This window comes from Sorex fumeus, unplaced genomic scaffold, assembly GCF_029834395.1.
Source record: "Sorex fumeus unplaced genomic scaffold, SorFum_2.1 ptg000003l, whole genome shotgun sequence".
NCBI classification, from domain to species: Eukaryota; Metazoa; Chordata; class Mammalia; order Eulipotyphla; family Soricidae; genus Sorex; species Sorex fumeus.
This window is the reverse complement of record NW_026606060.1, coordinates 47,509,542-47,527,846: the sequence shown is the minus strand read 5'-3', so window position 1 is coordinate 47,527,846 and position 18,305 is coordinate 47,509,542. Positions and strand designations below refer to the sequence as shown.

The 18,305-nt window shown below is 43.2% G+C and overlaps 1 protein-coding gene across 2 annotated transcripts in view; it reads left to right on the top strand.

Moving 5' to 3' along the window:
* The first annotated feature begins 611 nt into the window (after positions 1-611).
* The window catches only part of BLTP3B (bridge-like lipid transfer protein family member 3B), a 93,138-nt gene continuing 75,444 nt past the window's right edge, over positions 612-18,305 (top strand). The window contains exons 1-2 of one of the 2 annotated variants that reach the window (XM_056116338.1): positions 612-934; positions 13,527-13,673. Coding sequence is in view for 1 of the 2 variants with exons in the window: in XM_056116333.1 (XP_055972308.1) it covers positions 891-934 (44 nt within the window). In the remaining variant the exon portion in view is untranslated. The remainder of the gene's footprint in view (positions 935-13,526; positions 13,674-18,305) is intronic. The other variant, XM_056116333.1, reaches the window with a different exon arrangement.

Here is an 18,305-nt window from a genome sequence, read left to right as displayed (position 1 = left end):
GGAAATGCCAGCCTCACAACTGACCCCCGCAGGTCTTGGAATTCAATTTGACTTGGCAAATTAACTTTTCCCTCCGAGGGACGGGCAAGATCAGAGGAAACAGTAAATGACAACATTTGGTGGGAGGAGAAGGGGGGGGGGAAGGAGAAGGAGAAGGAGGAGGGGAGAGGAGGAGGAGGAGGAGGAGGAGGGAGGAGGAGAAAAGGAACCCGAGGAGGAGGAGGAGATTTCAGCACAAGTGACGAAATGAAAATTCCTCGGCAAGAATATGAAGAAAGAGTAGGTAAAGAGAGGAAAGCCAGCACGGAAGTTCATGCAGCACGTTCCGGGGGAAACGAAAAAGAGGAGGAGGATGTGGAAGGAGCTGTCGGGGAGGGAAGCGGGGAGGAGGACCACCCCGAAAAGAGGTGCCGGAGGCGGGAATGAAAAGCCCCCAGCAGAGGGTTCAGTGAGGGATGCCCGCGGGGAGCCCGGTCCCCAAGCGCTCGCCCCCGGCCTGGCCCCGCCCCCTGACCCCTCCTCAGTGGCCCCGCCCCGTGGCCCCGCCCACACCGCTGCCGCCTCCGCCCCCGTCCCCCCCCCCCCCCAGGTCTCTTAGGTGATGCTGCAGCCAAGATGGCGTCGGCGGCGGGTTCGCTGGCCTGAGCGCGATGCTCCGGGTCAGCGGTTACACCGGCGGCGGCGGCAGCGGCGGCGGCGGCCTCGGCCAGCGCCTCGGGTGTCTCCGGGCCGTGAGCGTTCCGGCTCCTGACCCGCGGCCGGGCTAACCCAGACACGGAGGAGACGACCGTGACGAGAGGCGGCGGCGGCGGCGGCGGCAGCGGCAGCGCGGGGCTGAGAGCGAGCGAGCGCGAGAGCGAGACCCCGACGCCGCCTCTCGCCCGGGCACCATGGCGGGGCTCATCAAGAAACAGATCCTGAAGCACCTCTCCAGGTCCGCGTCCGGGACGCGACGGGACGGGACGGGACGGGGCGGGCGGCGGCGGCGGCGCGCGCGCGCGCGTGAGCCGGGGGCCGTGTCGGGGCGGCCACCCCCGGGGGGTCGCGGTCTCCTGTCCAGCCGTGGCATCTCCCCGGGGTGGGGAATGGGGGTGGGGGGGCGGCCTCTCGGCTCAGCCCGCGGGGGTCGCGGTCTCCCGTCAGCCGCGGCTTCTCCCCTGGGGTGTGTAGTGAGTGTGTGGGGGGCGGCCTGACGGCTCACTCAGCCCGCGGGGACGGGGAACGCGGACGGACGGACGGACGGACGGACAGACGGGCGACAGGGTGACAGGTTCGCGGCGCGGGCGGCGGGGACGCCTCGGGGAATCGTTCACCTTGAGCCGGTGCCCAAGTCACCCGCCCCGAGCCGGCGTGCGGCGGTGCCGTTTGCACAGTTCCAGATTTGTTTGCCCAGTTCTGGGTGTGTGTGTTGGGGGGAGGTGACCGGGACCCAGCGCCAGGCTTTGCCACGTCCCCCCTTGGGAGTCGTTGCAGCCCCGCAGAATTCTAACAACACAAGTGTGTGGATTTTTTTTTTTTTGAGTAGGGCAGAGGGGTGGGTTTGGGATTTTAATTTTGGTTTTGTTGCTTTATTTTATTTTATTAAAAAAAAAAAAGATCGCTTTCAGACCCGTCCGTTCTGGGAGTCTGCACCAGTGACTCTTGTCATTCTTTCCATTTCCTGAGCGCGGTTTTTCGGCAGAAACATGACTCAGGGAAGCTGGCAGTTTGGTGGCGGCCCCGGCTTGCTCCATATTTGTCTCCAGACCCAGGCTAAATGGAGGCTCGCGCTTCCAAGTTGCGAATATAGCAAATTAAAAACTCAGCCTGTGGCCCTGTCCTCTGTCATTTATCTGTAAGTTAATGATCGCTCTAGACGGATTTGTGTGTCGAAAAAAACACTTGTGTGCTAAAGACAGTTCTTGTTACTCCAGTTGGTTGTGTACCCACCCCCCCCCCCCCCCCCCCCCCCCCCCCCCCCCCCCCCCGGTTATATATTTGGGAAACAAAAGTCAGTATGTCTGTGATTCAGCACTTGTTTTACCTTGGGTATTGCATTGCAAAAGATAGTTTTCTTTCCTAAGAAAATTTGCGGCGCCCATTGTGGATGTTTCTCCAGTGATCTTAGCCTTCGTTGGAATGTTTAAGCGCAAGGTGCATCATTTAGTACTGGGTTGCCTTATTCAGAATGGTAATAAAGTTGTCTCTTTATTTTGTATCTATCCTTTAGGTAAGGTCTCACGTATCAGATTTCCACCAGCCTTCCTCATACTCAGTTCCACAAGTTCCCAAAATTTAGGCCTGCGGGGTATGGTTTGAATGTCTTTTTCACTCATGGCCAAGGATGATGGTACATAGCTAGTTCCATTCTGTGGGCATTGGAAAAAAGTTAATTGAATGAGTGCCTTAGGTCTTTAACATTTAGTCTCTTGTAGAACTGTTGTTAAGAAGGATTCTTCAAAATTAGAAGCAAAGGTAGTGGCTTACTTTATAAAATAGGCAACACCCGAATAAACAGAATAAATAACTTTGTTGTTTGGGAGACCAGAGCTTGGAGGCTAGAGTTCCTGAGATGTCTGGGGGATCAGACCTGGGGCTTCCAACATGCAAAGCACTGTTCAGACCCTTTGAGCCATCTCCCTGGCTCCCAGGATTACTTTTTTAATCTGTCCAATTTTTAATAACTGTGTTGTAAATGATATTTTTTTCAGAGATGAGTTTTTGAGACACTTGAGTTTTTAGTTATCTCATATTTCAAAACTTCCTTAAGTCAGATGATTGGAGGTATCAGATTCATTTTCTTATTTTTGTTCTTGGCTCCTTTGCTTTTTTGGGGATGATGAGGTCATGGGGATCAACTCTGGGGCTACTATGTGCAGAGCATGTATTCCAGCCATTAGAGCCATCTTCCTGGTCCTCAGATTCATTTCCTTTTTATGTATTTATTTTACTTAGTTGATCATGCCTGGCAGTGCCCAGGGGCTATTCCCAGCTTGGTGTCAGTCTCTCTCAGCAGTTCTCTGGGGACCTCACCTCCTGCAAGCAAAGCATGAGCTCCAGCCCTTTGACCTATCTTTCCATTTCCCAAATTCATAGGATTTTGAGTGAGCTCTGCTGTTCATTTGATGTCTGATCTAAATTAGATTTCAGAAGACTCATCTGCTGTGTTAAGGCAATTCATTCTTGGGGATGACTGCTTATAGAGAATTCCAGACAAAAGAGCGATGTGAACACTAATGATATTTAGGAATCAGTTCCGTTTTTTGACTCCTGCTTCAGGAGCAGTTGGGGTAAAAATATATAAAGTCTACTGAGAGGCTCTGGTAAAGTGGAAAATAGTCAGATGGATATCAGTGTTCTTTAGAATTTATGGAAAGTTAGACTACTAACCAGATTTGGAAAGCTGTTGGATTCAGGCCAGCCCCTAGGTAAGAGAACTGCTTGAGGGTCTCAAAAGAACATTTTCTGTAAAGGGAAGCAACAAAGAGAAAGGGAGGGAGAATGGCTTAAGTTGAAGATTGCTGAATGTTTGGAATATTTAAGGAGATTAGGAAGGGTTGGTTGCAGGATCTTATGACTGAATAGCAAAGGAAAGAAATATTAAAAAGAACTGAAAATTTTATCTAGGTGAAAGAGCAGTTGAGAAAAACCAATGAGAAAACTGAAAGTATTTACTTAAATTTTTTTTTTCTGAAAGCATCATATTAAAGTTTGGAGATGAAGTAGCCTAGATTAGGGCTAGGATTAATTAGATAAAGCTGTGGCTGTGAATTCCTTAGACGGTCTAGTGGCCCAAGAGAATACAGGAGGTAAATGCTTGCCTAGGAATGGTGAATTCCTAGTCAGCCCCAGCACCACATATGGTTCCTTGAATGCTGCAGGGGTGGGAGTGGGGTGGGGTGGAAGATGAGCCAGAGATAGTTCAGTGAGTTGGAGTGCATGCTTTGCGTGCAGAAATCTTGGGTTTGATCCAGAGCAATGTATGGTCTCCCATCATCACCTGGTTTGACCCCAAAACAACAGCGGAAGAAATTTAGATGTCTGGGAGGAGTGATAGCACAGCGGTAGGGTGTTTGCCTTGCGCACAGCGGCCTGGCTGAGCCGGGTTCGATTCCTCCACCCCTCTTGGAGAGCCTGGCAAGCTACCGAGAGTATCTCGCCCGCACGGCAAAGCCTGGCAAGCTACCCGTGACGTATTCGATATGTCAGACACAGTAACAACAAGTCTCAACATGGAGACGTTACTGGGCCCGCTCGAGCAAATCGATCAACAGCGGGAGGACAGTGCTATAGTGCTAGATATAAGATCCATAATCTTTCCTGTATTGAACACTTAAAATGAAGCATAGCTTGTTTAGATGGTCAGAAATTATTTTCTCAAGCTATAATTTTATACAGTTATTAATAGGCTATTTAAATCTTTTATTTTTATATTTCAATAAATAATTTGAGGGCCAGAGAGATAGCTCAAGAGATTCAGCAAATGCTTCACATGCAGGAGACCTGTATTCCTAGCACTGATTATCCTCCAGATACAGAGTTAGCCCCAAGTACAGATCCAAGAGAGCTAGGTGTGGTCCCAGAATCAAAACAAATTATTTGAGAGTTTATGTATGGTAGGTTCCGAACACTGGGAATTAGAGATAAAAATTGGATAAGACATTGGTTTAGCTCTTGGAAAATGGCTATGACTCCTTTTCTGGCACAAGCTGTATATCTAAATATAATATTTCTAGATCTATTTCTAGAATTATAGTGGTGTATGAAATTTATGAGATTGGTTTGCTAGAATCAGGCAATTAGGAAAAGACTGAATTACATACTACCTTTTAGGATTATAAAATAATGTTTTTATATTTGAGGAATGTGTGTGTTTCAGCAATCGAATTTAGGGTCTTATATATGCAAGGCATGTGCTCTACTGCAGAGCTGCATCCCCATCCCATATGATTTATTAATTTTTTTCTGTGCTGGAGATGAAATCCGGAGTACTACACTTGCAAGGCATGTGCTCTTCTGTTCATCAACGTCCCTGGCGTATTAACTTTGGGGTATTAAATTTTTTTTCCTTATTTAGCATGACTTTTAAAATCATCCCTCACATAATGCTGATTTTTGTTTTGTTTTGGGGCCATGCATTGCTTTTGAGCGATTTCTGGCTTTGGTGACCATATAGTGCAGAAGATTAAACCCTGACCTCCTGCATGCAAAGCATATACTTGGCTATATCTCTGTTATGATAATGTTGATTTTGGGTTTGGTGTGTGGTTTTGAGATACACCTGGTGGTGCTGAGGAGCCTAGTGCTCTGTGCTTAGGTGCTTGGAACCAAATGTGGTGGGTGGAGATTAAACCTGGGTCAGTGGGATATAAGGCTAATTGCTTTACCTCTGGTATGATTTACTTGACCCAGTAATGTTGATTTTTGCCAGAAATTGGGCCCTCATTGCATTGTGTGTGAGTGTGTGTGTGTGTATGTGTGTGTGTGTTTATTCTTTTGTGGGATGGAGGTGGGATTGAACACAAGGCCTCACAGATGCAGTAGGGTGTGCATTCTACCTCTGAGCCTGTTAGAATACATATTTTTGTCAGAAGAGGATGAAATTAAGTAGGCTAAATGTATATATCAGTTAGTGGTAAATGCCTTTGAAAAAATTAACATTGGGAAAAGGAGATCAGAATTGCAGGGAGGTGAGGATAGAATTTGCCATTTTAAGTCTGATAATTGAGGTGGTTTCATTGAAGAGGTAATGTTTGAGAAGAGATCTGAAAGAGGTGATTGGAGCAAAAGCAGAGATTCAGAAGTGATTGTCATTTTTTTACATATTGTCCTGAATATTATACCAGGGGCCCCAAACATGCTAAGCAGGTATTTACTGCTAAGCTACATCCACAGCTCGTTTTTGAAATATGGTACATGAAGTGGAATAAAGAGTGAAGTGAATAAAAGAAAATGACATCATAAATAAGTTTCCCAGATCCTGTGAGACCTTGAAATGATTTTGGCTTTTATTGAGTGAGACTAGAAGTCTCTGGGAGGTTTTAAGTAAGCGTCACTCTAGCCTTAAGGAAGTAAATTGTAGTAGGGCAAGCAGCCAGAAGGATGACTTAAAGGGCTAGATTGCATGGTTTGCATGCAAAGGTCCAGGTTTGAATCCCGGCACCGCTTGGTCTGTTGAGCACTTCTTGGTTGAACGCTCCTCCAACTAATAACAGTACTAATAACAAAAAAAATTAGGACAAGAGTAGAAGGAGGAGCCCAAGTTAAAAGTTAAGTGTTAATTATCCATGTGAGAAAGTACTGATTCGAACCAAAATGCATTCAGTAGTGTTAAAATATAAGGGAGAGACATAGGATTTGCTAATATGTGGATTGAGAGCAAAAACAGTCAGGAATGACATCAAAGTTTTTCACATAAACAATTGATAAGATGGAGATTCTGGTGCTTTGGAGGAGACTGCTGGAGAAATTGATTTATGGGACCCCACCTTGTGGCTCCTGCTCCTCCTGTGACCTCTTCTTGGGTTCCGAAGACCAAGGAAGCCCCTCCCAAGTCCCTTTGAACAAGGTAACACCCCCAAAGGACCAGGAAAACTGATGCTGGCTTCCTTTGTCATCCAGGTGCATCAAAGGTCCAGTCCCAGTCCTTTCCCTTGGCTCCTCAGCTTTTTCCTAGGTTCCTTGGATCTCTTTCTGGGTCTGTGACCTCTTCCTTGGTTCCCTGGACCAGGAAAGTATGTCCCAAACCCGTGAAGTAACATTCTATCGACACAGACACTGTTAGATTAATAGATTTTGAAGAGTATTGCTTTATAAAAAGTAACAAATTAGATCAGACCTCAGATTTCTGACCATCTGAAACTCAAACTGCAACACCCAAGGAGCTGAGAGAACTGAGATTGTTGGACATGTACAGGGCTGGAGCAATGGCACAGCGGGTAGGGCGTTTGCTTTGCCCGTGGCCGACCTGGGTTCGATTCCTCTTGGAGAGCCTGGCAAGCTACCGAGAGTATCCCGCCCGCAAGGCAGAGCCTGGCAAGCTCCCTGTGGCGTATTCGATGTGCCAACACAGTAACAACAAAGTCTCACAATGGAGACGTTACTGGTGCCTGCTTGAGCAAATTGGTGAACAATGGGAGGACAGTGCTACAGTGCTACAGTGCATACAGGGGTCTGCATCCCCCAGAACAAAAATATACACTCTTCTCTAATGCACTTGATACATTCTCCAGGATAGATCATATATTAGGGCACGACTCAAATCTACATGCATGCCTACAACTCAACTATCAATAACTTTGATTAAATTTTTAAAAAATCATACAAGAAGTGGGCTTATAAAAGAAGATGAGGGGTTGGAATTGGTTTTGAATGTGTTAATTTGAATGCCCATTAGATTCCCAAATAAAAATGCCTTTTATTTGAAACCTAATTTATACTAGTCTGGTATAAATTTTATACTTGTATATAACTATTTTATGGTTATATAATAAGTTTATGCAATAATAACCCAAAAGTAAATTGCAAGTTGAGTCTCAAAGGTGTACAATTAAATCTACTATATCTGAAATTAAGCAGATGCCCATTTCTTACATTAATTTCCAAATAAATGCAGATACTGATTCTTATAAAAGTTAATTTTAGGAGATTGATTTAAAAAAGTTGAGAAGAAAGTGACATTAAGTGCTTGAATGTTTGGTCCATTGTATGTTGTGATGTTACCATTTTTAAATTAGGAGATACTGGGGGTCTGGACAGGGATTAAGATGCATGTCTTGTACCTGGTCGATTCTTGATTTATCCCACATGGCCCTTCCTGACCATGCCCTCTGCTGATTCTTGGTTCATCCCACATGCCACCTCCACCCGCTGACTCTCCCACTCCCAACTCCTTCAGTAGTTATCTCTGAGCTCAGAACCAGGAGCGGTATGAGCACCCTCAAGTTTGGCCTCTAAAACCAAACTAAACCAACAAACAGAAGAGAAGCTTGTCCGCAGAGAAGGAAATTGTTTATTTGATGAGGTTTGCGCCTTCCCTAATTAATGGTATGAAGTATGGTTGTCATTGACCAGGACCCATTTAGATTGCTGATTCTGTGTTTCTTGTTGAGGCTTTTGTTTTGTTGTTCCAACCTAATCTTTTGCATGCTACCTCAGTTTTCAGCATTTTCCTTACTACTTTTGTCTGGTAATTACTATCCTCTTCCAGTATCCCAGATTCTTTGTTACTTGGGAATTCCATCAATGTAATCTTTTGAAGCTTGGGAAATAGGATTTTGACTCAACATTTTTTTTTTATTAGTGAGACACCAAGAGGTACAGTTGTAGACTTACAAATTTTTGTCAACAATTTTTTTTAGGAAATATTTTTCCATTTCTTTTTACTTGAATAATTTTTGTGTAATTACACTTTATCTTAATACTACTGCCATTTTTAGTCTAAACAATTCTTAAATAGTTGATCTCATTACATCTTAGATTCTGTGTACTACATTGTTATAATATTAATAAGTACTTTTGCTAATTAGTTGCTAGTTTTAATTAGTCTGTATTAATGATGTTTCAGGCTCAGATTGATTCTGAGTTAGTAGTGAAACTTGACCTGTTATCAGTTTAAAAGTATTATTTCTGAGTGAAAAATGAGCTAAAAGCATATCAAGTGCAAGTCTTTAAAAAAGGGCTGAAACAAATATGGTCCATGCTTAAGTAATGTAATGTATTGTTTCAGACATTGTGTTGCTATTAGTTGGTCTGTTATTATTTTGACATTGGCTTATTTTGAGTTGTTTTCCAACTTCAATGAATGTTATAAGTTTTCTCTCTCTCTCTCTCTCTCTCTCTCTTTTTTTGCAGTGTCATGGATTAAAATACTCACACATTCTATTGCTGAGCCACTTCCTTGGTCCAGTGTGTAAATAATTATAAAAACTGCATCCATCTGGCTGTGCTCAGGGCTTACTCCTGGCTCTCTCTCTGCTCAGGGTCACTCTTGGTGTGGTTTGGGTACCATTTAGGGTGTCAGGGATCAAACCTGAGTTGCAGTATTTAAGGCAGGTGCCTTCTCTGCTGTACTCTCTCAGTCCCAGAGTGTGTAAAATTTGAATCTTTATTGGTCTGTTTCCTAAGACTTAACTTTAGCTATGTGTATGTGTTCTCTTGTTTTATCCAGAACCACCTTTGTGCTCTCTGGAGGATTGGGGAAATGACTCAATGGAGCTTATACTTCGCATGTATATCCAGACTCTTTTCCTGGTCCCCTGAGCACGACCAGGCCTGGTCTTCGCCAGGTGTGGCCTCCAAACAAAGCAAATAGGGATCACTGGATTCTTATTTTTTCTTTTTCCATTTGTTTTCTTCTTCCGGGTGGTACTGCGAATTTAATCCAGGGACTCACATTTACAAGATTGAGTCACAGCCCAGCCCTGGATTTCTGGCTTCTTTATGCTGTTGCTAGCATAGTATCACTTTTGTTTTTCTCTTTTGTTTTTTGACTAGGAAGCAATATTTATGCGGCTGAAGTGGGTGTGGGGAGGCGGTGCAAAAGGGGAATCTCTGAGGCCCTCAGGAATGCAGGGCTCATGACTAGGGATGCATTTGACCTCACAGCTTTCTGTGATGAGCTGGTTTTCAGCTACAGTTTTTTCAGACTTAATAAGCGTGGGAAAGTTCCATGTCTTAGAGATGTGAATCTTCTGGATGCCAGGGAACTCAAACTTGGCCTGCCCCAGAACCTCATTCACATGCTTGTTATTCTGCAGGTTGGTATGGATGAATATGAGGCTTGGTCACTGTGGACACTGGGGCTTTCCAAAGGCACAAAAGCATCTGAGGCTAGATATCAATGTTCAACACCAATTAATGTCTAAGATTCCCTTTGTTCTTCAGGTGTTTTGGCAGCCATTGCACACCAGGCCTTACAGGGCAGAGAGCACATGGCTCTGTTTTCTGAGTAAATTTGTTCTAAGTAAAATTTTAGCATTAAGAATTAAATGTTGGAAGTGGTACAATATGGAAAGTATCATGCTAAGCGAAATGAGTCAGAAAGAGAGGGATAGACATAGAAAGATTGCATTCATCTGGGGGATATAAAGTAACAAAATATGAGATTAATACCCAAGAATAGCTGAGATCAACACCAGGAGAATTACTCCATAACTTAGAGGCCAGCCGGGTATTCTAGGGGAAAGGACAATTCAGATAGAAAGGGGAACACCAAGTGGAGGGTGTTTGGAGGATCCTCCCAGGAGGGGAGATGCAGGTTGAAAGTAGACTGGACTGAACATGTTCGCCACTCAATGCCTCTTTTGCTGATCATAACACCCAAAAGGAGAGAGAGAACAAAAGGGAATGCCTTGCCACAGTGGCGGGGGGGGGGGGGGGGGGATGGGGGGCGGGATATTATCCTGGTGGTGGAAAATGGGCACTGGTGGAGGGAATGGGTATTTGATCGTGGTATGACTGAGATCCAAGCACAAAAATTTGTAAATCTACAACTGTACCTCATGGTGTTTCACTAATAATAAAATAAATAAATAAATAAAAAAGAATTAAATGTTGGGTCAGGAGAGCTAGTGCAGCAGGTAGGGTGTTTGCCTTGCACGGAGTTGACCCAGGTTCGATTCCTGACATCCCATATGGTCCATCAACCACCATTAGAAAAGTTAATTCCTGAGTGCAGAGCCAGGAGTAATCCTTGAGCATCACAGGGTGTGGCTCAAAACAAAAAAACAAAATAAAGCTAAAATCTTTAAAGAAAGGTTAAGGTATTTCCCTTTTGGAGATGCTTGTGTTCCTTCTTGAACATGTATTTCTCTCTTTATTCTCTCTCACTCTTCTAAGCAATCCCTTTATATAAAAAACATTTTGCTTCACTTCTGTATCACTATATCACTGTCATCCTGATGTTCATCGATTTACTCGAGCAGGCACCAGTAATGTCTCCATTCGTCCCAGCCCTGGGATTTTAGCAGCCTCTCCTTACTCATCTTTCCCAACTACCATATTGGAAGCTCTTTCAGGATCAGGGGAATGAGACCCGTTAATGTTACTGTTTTTGGCATATTGAATACGCCATGGGTAGCTTGCCAGGCTCTGTTGTGCGGGCAGGATACTCTTGGTAGCTTGCCGGGCTCTTCGATATATATATATATATATATATATATATATATATATATATATATATGTCACTGCACTGTCCTCCCATTGTTATCAATTTGCTCGAGCGGGCCCAGTAACGTCTCCGTCATGAGACTTGTTACTGTGTTTGTCATATTGAATACGTCACAGGTAGCTTGCCAGGCTTTGCCATGCGGGCGAGATACTCTCGGTAGCTTGCCTGGCTCTTCGAGAGAGGCGGAGGAATCGAACCAGGCTCGGCCAGGTCTGTGGCGCACAAGGCAAACACCTACCGCTGTGCTATCACTCCAGCCCATATATATATATATGTGTATATATATTTCCCTCTGATTTGTTGCCTGCTGTTTGATTCCCCATCAGATATGGTGTGGAATTATGGAAAATGGGTAGGGAGTGTCTTTAAAAAATTAAATATTTAGGGCTGGAGAGATAGAGAGTAAGGTGGTTTACACACTGCCAACGTGTGTTCTTTTCATGGCACTGCACATTAAACCCCTGAGTACTGCCAGGAGTAAGCTTTGAGTATAGTTGAGTGTGGCTCCAAAGCAAACAAACAAACAAAAAACCCTTCTGTTCTTCCCTGCACACACACCAAGTGTTTAGGAGGAAACTAGTAATATTAGAAAATACAATGATTCATGGGGCCTGAGAGGTAGTACAGTGGGTCGGGCACTTCCCTTCCATGTGGCTACTTGGGTTCGAGCTCCAGCATCACAGCTGAGCCCAACCAGGAGTAGCTCCTGAGCACAGAGCCAAGAGTACAGCTAGTGTGGTATACCCCCAAACAAAAAACAAAACCGACAACAAAAAATTCCAGTGATTAAAAAATTTGGCAAATCTGAGCTGAAGAGGCATCAGTGTCTGAAGTGAGTGTTCTGGTATGCAGGAGGCCCAGGTTTGATTCCTAATCCCACATATTTCCCTGAGCACTGCCAGGAATGACCTCCAGATATGTAGCCAGGAGTGGTCCCTAAACACTATTAAGTGTGGGTTCCCCAAAAGAAAAAACAAAATAAATTGTAGAATAAATATGTTTTAGTTATTAAATTGACTTTCTGCTCCAAATTTCTTCTCTGATACAACTTTATATAACTACACCGTACTATAAAAAGAGACCTTCATAAGTCGAAGATAAATATTGTTTTCAGGGCTGGAGCAATAGCACAGCGGGTAGGACATTTGCCTTGCATATGGCCAACCCAGGTTCGATTCCCAGCATCTCATTTGGACCCCTGAGCACCGCCAGGGGTAATTCCTGAGTGCAGAGTCAGGAGTAACCCCTGTGCATCGGTGCTCACATTCTACTTGGAATCACTCCCTTTGGTAATTGGGTAACCATATAGTGGCTAGGACTCAAACTTTTATCTCCTGCTTACAAAGCATTTGATTCAGCCCATTTATCTATGTCCCTGACTCTGCCATTGTGTTTTTCTATTTTTCCCCCTTTGGGTTTTGGGCCACATCTATTTTTGTGCCCACAACTTAGCCCTGGTTATTTGCTCCTGGTGGCACTTGGGACCATATGTGGCGCCAGGGACCAAACCTAAGGTTGGCTGTATGCAAGGCAAGCACCCTTCCTGCTGTACTATTTCTCTGACCCTTAAAACATTTTAATTGAAGCATTATGTAGTTGACTAGTAGTATTGAAGTTGTTACTTTATAGTTAGAGTACTATACCAGTCCTACCACTAATGTTTCAGGATTCCTCTGATTTTCCCATGGGAATACATGCCATCAGACTCTGCCCCTCAATCCTCCTACAGCCCCACCATGAAATTAGCACCTTGTACATGCAAGACCAGTGCTCTACTGCTATGCTACATCTCCATCCCTATCTTTGAGACATATGGGGCAGACTTTTTAAGTTGACATAAGAATATATAGAGATTGTTATGCAACCTGTGTTGCCCATGAGCCCCTGCCAGTTGTCAGGAATCACAATTAGGTCCCATGCATGTAGAGTAGACACTATACTACTGAGCTGCATCCCAGTATTACAGTTTTAACTGGAGCATGTGGTAGAAAACTAATTTGACATTTTGTATTTGAAGATTGCTTGTCTTTCAGAGTCCTTTTCTTAATTGGTTTCACTCAGTGTTAAATCGTGCAGTTCAGTCTCTGTATAAACGTTTGTACGACATGGCTATCTTATTTTTTGCTAATAATTCAATATAAGAATTTAAATACGTATTATAGAGTAGTTGTAATGTTAGTGTTAGAATGAAGAAAATCGTAAGTGATTAATTTATAATAGAGTTTAAGCAACATTTGCCTTTGATTAGTCTAGTGTGAAATACAACTGTGTTCATTTAAGTGCATCACAGCTAAATATTTTTATCATATCGTTCCTTTCCTCTTCCTTCCCTTAAACTTGCTCCCTTCTGTGTCCCCTGTGTACCCATTCCCTACAGCGATCCCTGCTGGCTGTGGTGGAGATTGGTGTGCTGTGAATTTCATAATCACCTAAGTGAGTACCAGAGGAGTCTCAGAAACCCTGGCAACTGACTACTTGCTTTCACCAGGAATAGGGAACTTTTGTCTGAATTTCCTGCCCTCAGGTAATATTTTTATTCCCCGTAATTTCAATTTTTTAAAAAAATTCTATAAATGCAAATACTTAAGTGCCCCTTCTCAAAGATATTTTGAGAATCATTATTTTCAGATCATTGTTTTAGTTACTGCTTTTATTTTCTTCCAACCTATAGGCTTATGCAGGTGTTACTTTATAATGTACAAGATTTCATCATACACTTAAGTGATGACCAGCTTTTGATGTTAGTAGGGCATTTTGTAACTTATAGTCAGCTATTTGGAAATTGTAAATAGCATTTGATCACTTTTTTTTTAAATTTAAATTTTAAAAATTTTTAATATTTGGGCTACAATCAGTGGTGCACAGGGCTTATTTCTGGCTTGACACTGAGGGATCACTCGTGGCAGGGTGCAGGGGACCATGTGAGGTGTTGGTGATTGAACCCAGTGTCGGCTCTCTGCTAGGCAAACTCCCTACACCCTTTACTAGTGTTCTGGCCTTCTACTATTTTTTAAAATAATCTTTTACAGTAGATCACACAGGATCTATTTTCATTGTTTGTTTGGGGGCCTATAGTCAGCAGTGCTTAGAACTTTTTCCTGGCTCTGCTCTGGGAATACTCCTGACAGTTCTAAGGGACCATATGTGTTTCTGAGAGTGAACCCAGGTCAGCCTTGTACAAGGCAAGTACCCACCATACTAGCTCGCAGACCTTTAATCTTCTCTTTAATGGGAAATACCAGAGTTGATTTTGATTAATTCATTAAGTTTGTATACTTAATGTTAATTATAATCTAACAAAGAACTTTTTTGTTTGCTTTTTGTGGCCATGCCTGGCAGTGCTTTGAGTTTATTCCTGCCTCAGTGTTCAAGGATCACTCCTGATTTGGCTCAGGGGATCATATGTGGAGCCAAGAATCCAATCTGAGTTGGCTGTGTGCAAGGCAAGCTCTGCCCGCTGTATTATTGCTCCAACATCTCTATAAAAAATATTTGAAATACCTGCCAGGAACAGTACTAAAAATAAGATACATTGGGTGTAGAGTATTTGGGCCATCTATTACAGTGTTCTTGACTCTGCTCCAGGTGGAGCCGGAGATTGAACTGGGGTCAGCTGCATGTGAGGCACGCTCATTAACTCCTGTAAGGGTTCCCTCCTGCTCCACACATTCTCTTCTTAAGAAGATCATTATCAAGAAAGGCAAATATGTTATAAAACCAGTTTTGTAGAAATAATGGTGAATTTCTTTTATCTATGAATCAACAAATAGTCTAGAAATTCATACTTTGTCAGTGCTTGAGTTTATCCATATAAACTTTAATATCTATTCTGTAAATCTACTAAGAAATCGATCCACTAGCTATGGGAGCTGTATAGTGAACTCATTGCATATTTAACCTAGGAGCAGTGAATAATTGATAAGCTTGATGACCATATGCTAGTTAGCAGTTATATAAATAATGTGACCTAAATATTGTTGCTATTCTTCTTTTGCCATTCCTTGATTTTATGAATTTCAAAGGTTCCCCTAAGTAAACTTTTGCTTTTTTTCAGTCTACTGAAGGTTAAAACCTGTCATATTTTCTTCACAATTTTTGAAATTCAGATACCTAAGTAATCAAGTTTTGACTTTTAATATAATGGTGTTCAAAAATGGTTCAGATTTTATATTTCTTTACCAAATACGCTGGCAACTTTGTTCATGAAGTACAGTTATAACTAAAATCTTTGCATTTTAGACTATACCTCCCCAATATCTTTTTAAAATTTGGTTATAACTTATTGAAGGTTGGGTATTATGATTTTAAGTTTATTAATTTTGTTTTGGGGTCAGACCTGGCAGATCTCAAGGGGCTGTACTCACAGAATTGTGTATCCTGGATCAGACCCAAGTCACTCACATGCAAAGCATATACTCAAACCTATTGACCCTCCTGCTAGGTCTTATTTAAGTTAAACCACAATTATACATGCATTTACTCAAATCACCCACCAAACTTAATTCCATTTTTCCTTCTCACTTTAATTATTATTCCTTTTTGTTTACTTTTGGCTTTTGGGTCACACCTGGTGATACTCAGGAGTTACTCCGTGCTGTGCACTCAGAAAAGATTTCTGGCAGTACTTGGGGGACCATTTGGGATGCCTGGGATTGAACCCAAGCTGGGCGGATGCAAAACCAGTTTCTTACGCACTGTACTACCTCTCCAGCCCAGTTTTTATTTAGTATTTAAATTTATATATATATATAAAAAAAAACCCTAAACCTAGTATGTAGTAGACTAATTGGTACAAAGTAGTAGTCACTGTCACTGTCACTGTCCTCCCGTTGTTCATCAGTTTTCTCGAGCGGGCCCAGTAACGTCTCGATTGTGAGACTTTGTTGTTACTGTGTTTGGCATATCGAATACGTCAGGGGAGCTTCCCAGGCTTTGCCGTGCGGGCGAGATACTTTCAGTAGCTTGCCTGGCTCTCCGCGAGGGGCGGAGGAATTGAACTTGGGCCAGCCATGTTGGCTGCATGTAAGGCAAACGCCCTACCTGCTGTGCTATCACTCCAGCCTACAAAGTAGTAGATATTAAGATTTTTGTGGGGCTGGAGAGAAAGTACAGTGGGTAGAGTGCTTGCCTTGTATGAGGACTACCTGGGTTCCATCCCTGAGACCCTGTGTGCTTCCAACCTAGCTTGCCAGGAGTGGTTTCTGAACCATACAGGGTGAGTTCCAACCCAGGTCAACCACATGCAGTATGAGCACTCTACCCACTATGCTATAGTTTTGACCACTCCTTCTGACATTTTTCACTCAAAAGATGCCTTCCTGTTTCATCCAATTTGTAGCACTGTAGCACTGTCCTCCTGTTGTTCATCGATTTTGCTCTAGCGGGCCCAGTAACGTCTCCATTGTGAGACTTGTTGTTTCTGTGTTTGTCATATCGAATATGTCACGGGTAGCTTGCCAGGCTTTCCCGTGCGGGCGAGACACCCTCCGTAGCTTGCCTAGCTCTCTGAGAGGGGCGGAGGAATCGAACCTGGGTTGGCGGTGTTGGTCATTTGCAAGGCAAACGCCCTGCTTGCTGTGCTATCTTTCCAGCCTATTTGTAGCAAACTTAAAGATTGTGTCTTTTTAAAATAATAATATACCACAACTTTATTCATCTGTCATTGAACATTTGGGTCATTTCCATATTCTGTCTATTGTATTTGGCACTGCAGTGAACATAGGTGTGAGCATATCTTTTCAGGTTAATGTTTTTTCTGTTTTGGAGGTAGATACCTAGAAGTAGAATTGCCGGGTCAAAGGAAAGCTCTCTCCTCACCTTAATTTTTTTTAAAAGACTCCTGTTCTCTTAGAGGCTGAGCCAAATAGATGACATTCCCACCAACAATGAACAAGGGTTTCTTTTTCACCACATTCCCACCAACACTGGTTGTTTCTAGTCTTTTTTATATACGACATTCTCACTGCAGTGAGATCATATCTCATGGTTGTTTTGATTTTCATTTCCCTGATAATAGATGCTGATGAACACTCTTTCATATGCCTCCTGGCCATCCATATGGCCACCTCTCCCTAGGTTTTGATGAGATTATTTTGTTGTTGTTAAGCTTTGCAAGTGCTTTAAGAGATCTTGAATATTAGCCCTTTGGTATATAGTGTGAGAATATTCTCTCCCATTCAGTATGGTGTCTTTTTTGTTGTTGTTGTTGTTTGTTTTTGGGTCGCACCCTGCAGTGCTCGGGGATTACTCTTGTTTCTGCACTCAGGGATTACTCCTGGTGCGCTCAGGGGATTTTGTGGGGCATGGGGGATCAAACCCTGGCCTACCGCTTGCAAGGCAAGTGCTTTACCATTTTACTATTTATTGCTCCAGCCGCAGTCTGATATCTTTTAATTTTAGCTCTAGTTCCTATTGCCAGGCAAAACTTTTTTTTTTTAAATTTGATGTAGCTTCATTTGTTTGTATTTGTTTTTGTTGTCCTTGCCAATGGAGTCTAGTCATTAAAGACACCTCTTAAATTGCAGTTCTCAAATTGCTTGGCACTGTGCGTGGAGCCATCTGGCCTCACAGTTGGACTGCGTGAGGCGTGTCCCTGTGCTCCCTGAGCGCTGGCTTAGGGACCCCCACCCATGAAAAAAAGAATAGACAATACCAGACTTATTAAAACTATATAAACTTTTAGTCTGATTTGTGTATGTGTACTGGATAGTAATGTTGAGTGGATTTGTTGAATTAGCTCAATTAAAACACTTGAAAATGACATTCTCTTTTTGAAACTAAAGAAAATGGGGTATAGTATAATACAGGAAACGGCCAGGCTTGAGAGAAGTGTACTAGAATTACACCTGGCATGGAAAAATGATGTTAGATAAAGGAGAAAATGAGGGCATATGCATTTCTTTCAAAAAGCCTCATTTCTTTTGTGTTTGGGTTGAGGAGGGGCTGGATATGAGCTACACCTGGCTATAGTCAAAGGTTACTCCTTACTCTCCTTACTACTGGAAGTGCTTGTGTGTGTGTGTGTGTGTGTGTGTGTGTGTGTGTGTGTGTGTTGGGGTGGGGTGAGGTGGGGTGCATATGCAGTGCCTGGGATTGAACCAGCATCAGCATCATGCAAGGCAAGCACCTTAACTCCAGCACTGTCTCTCCAGTCCCT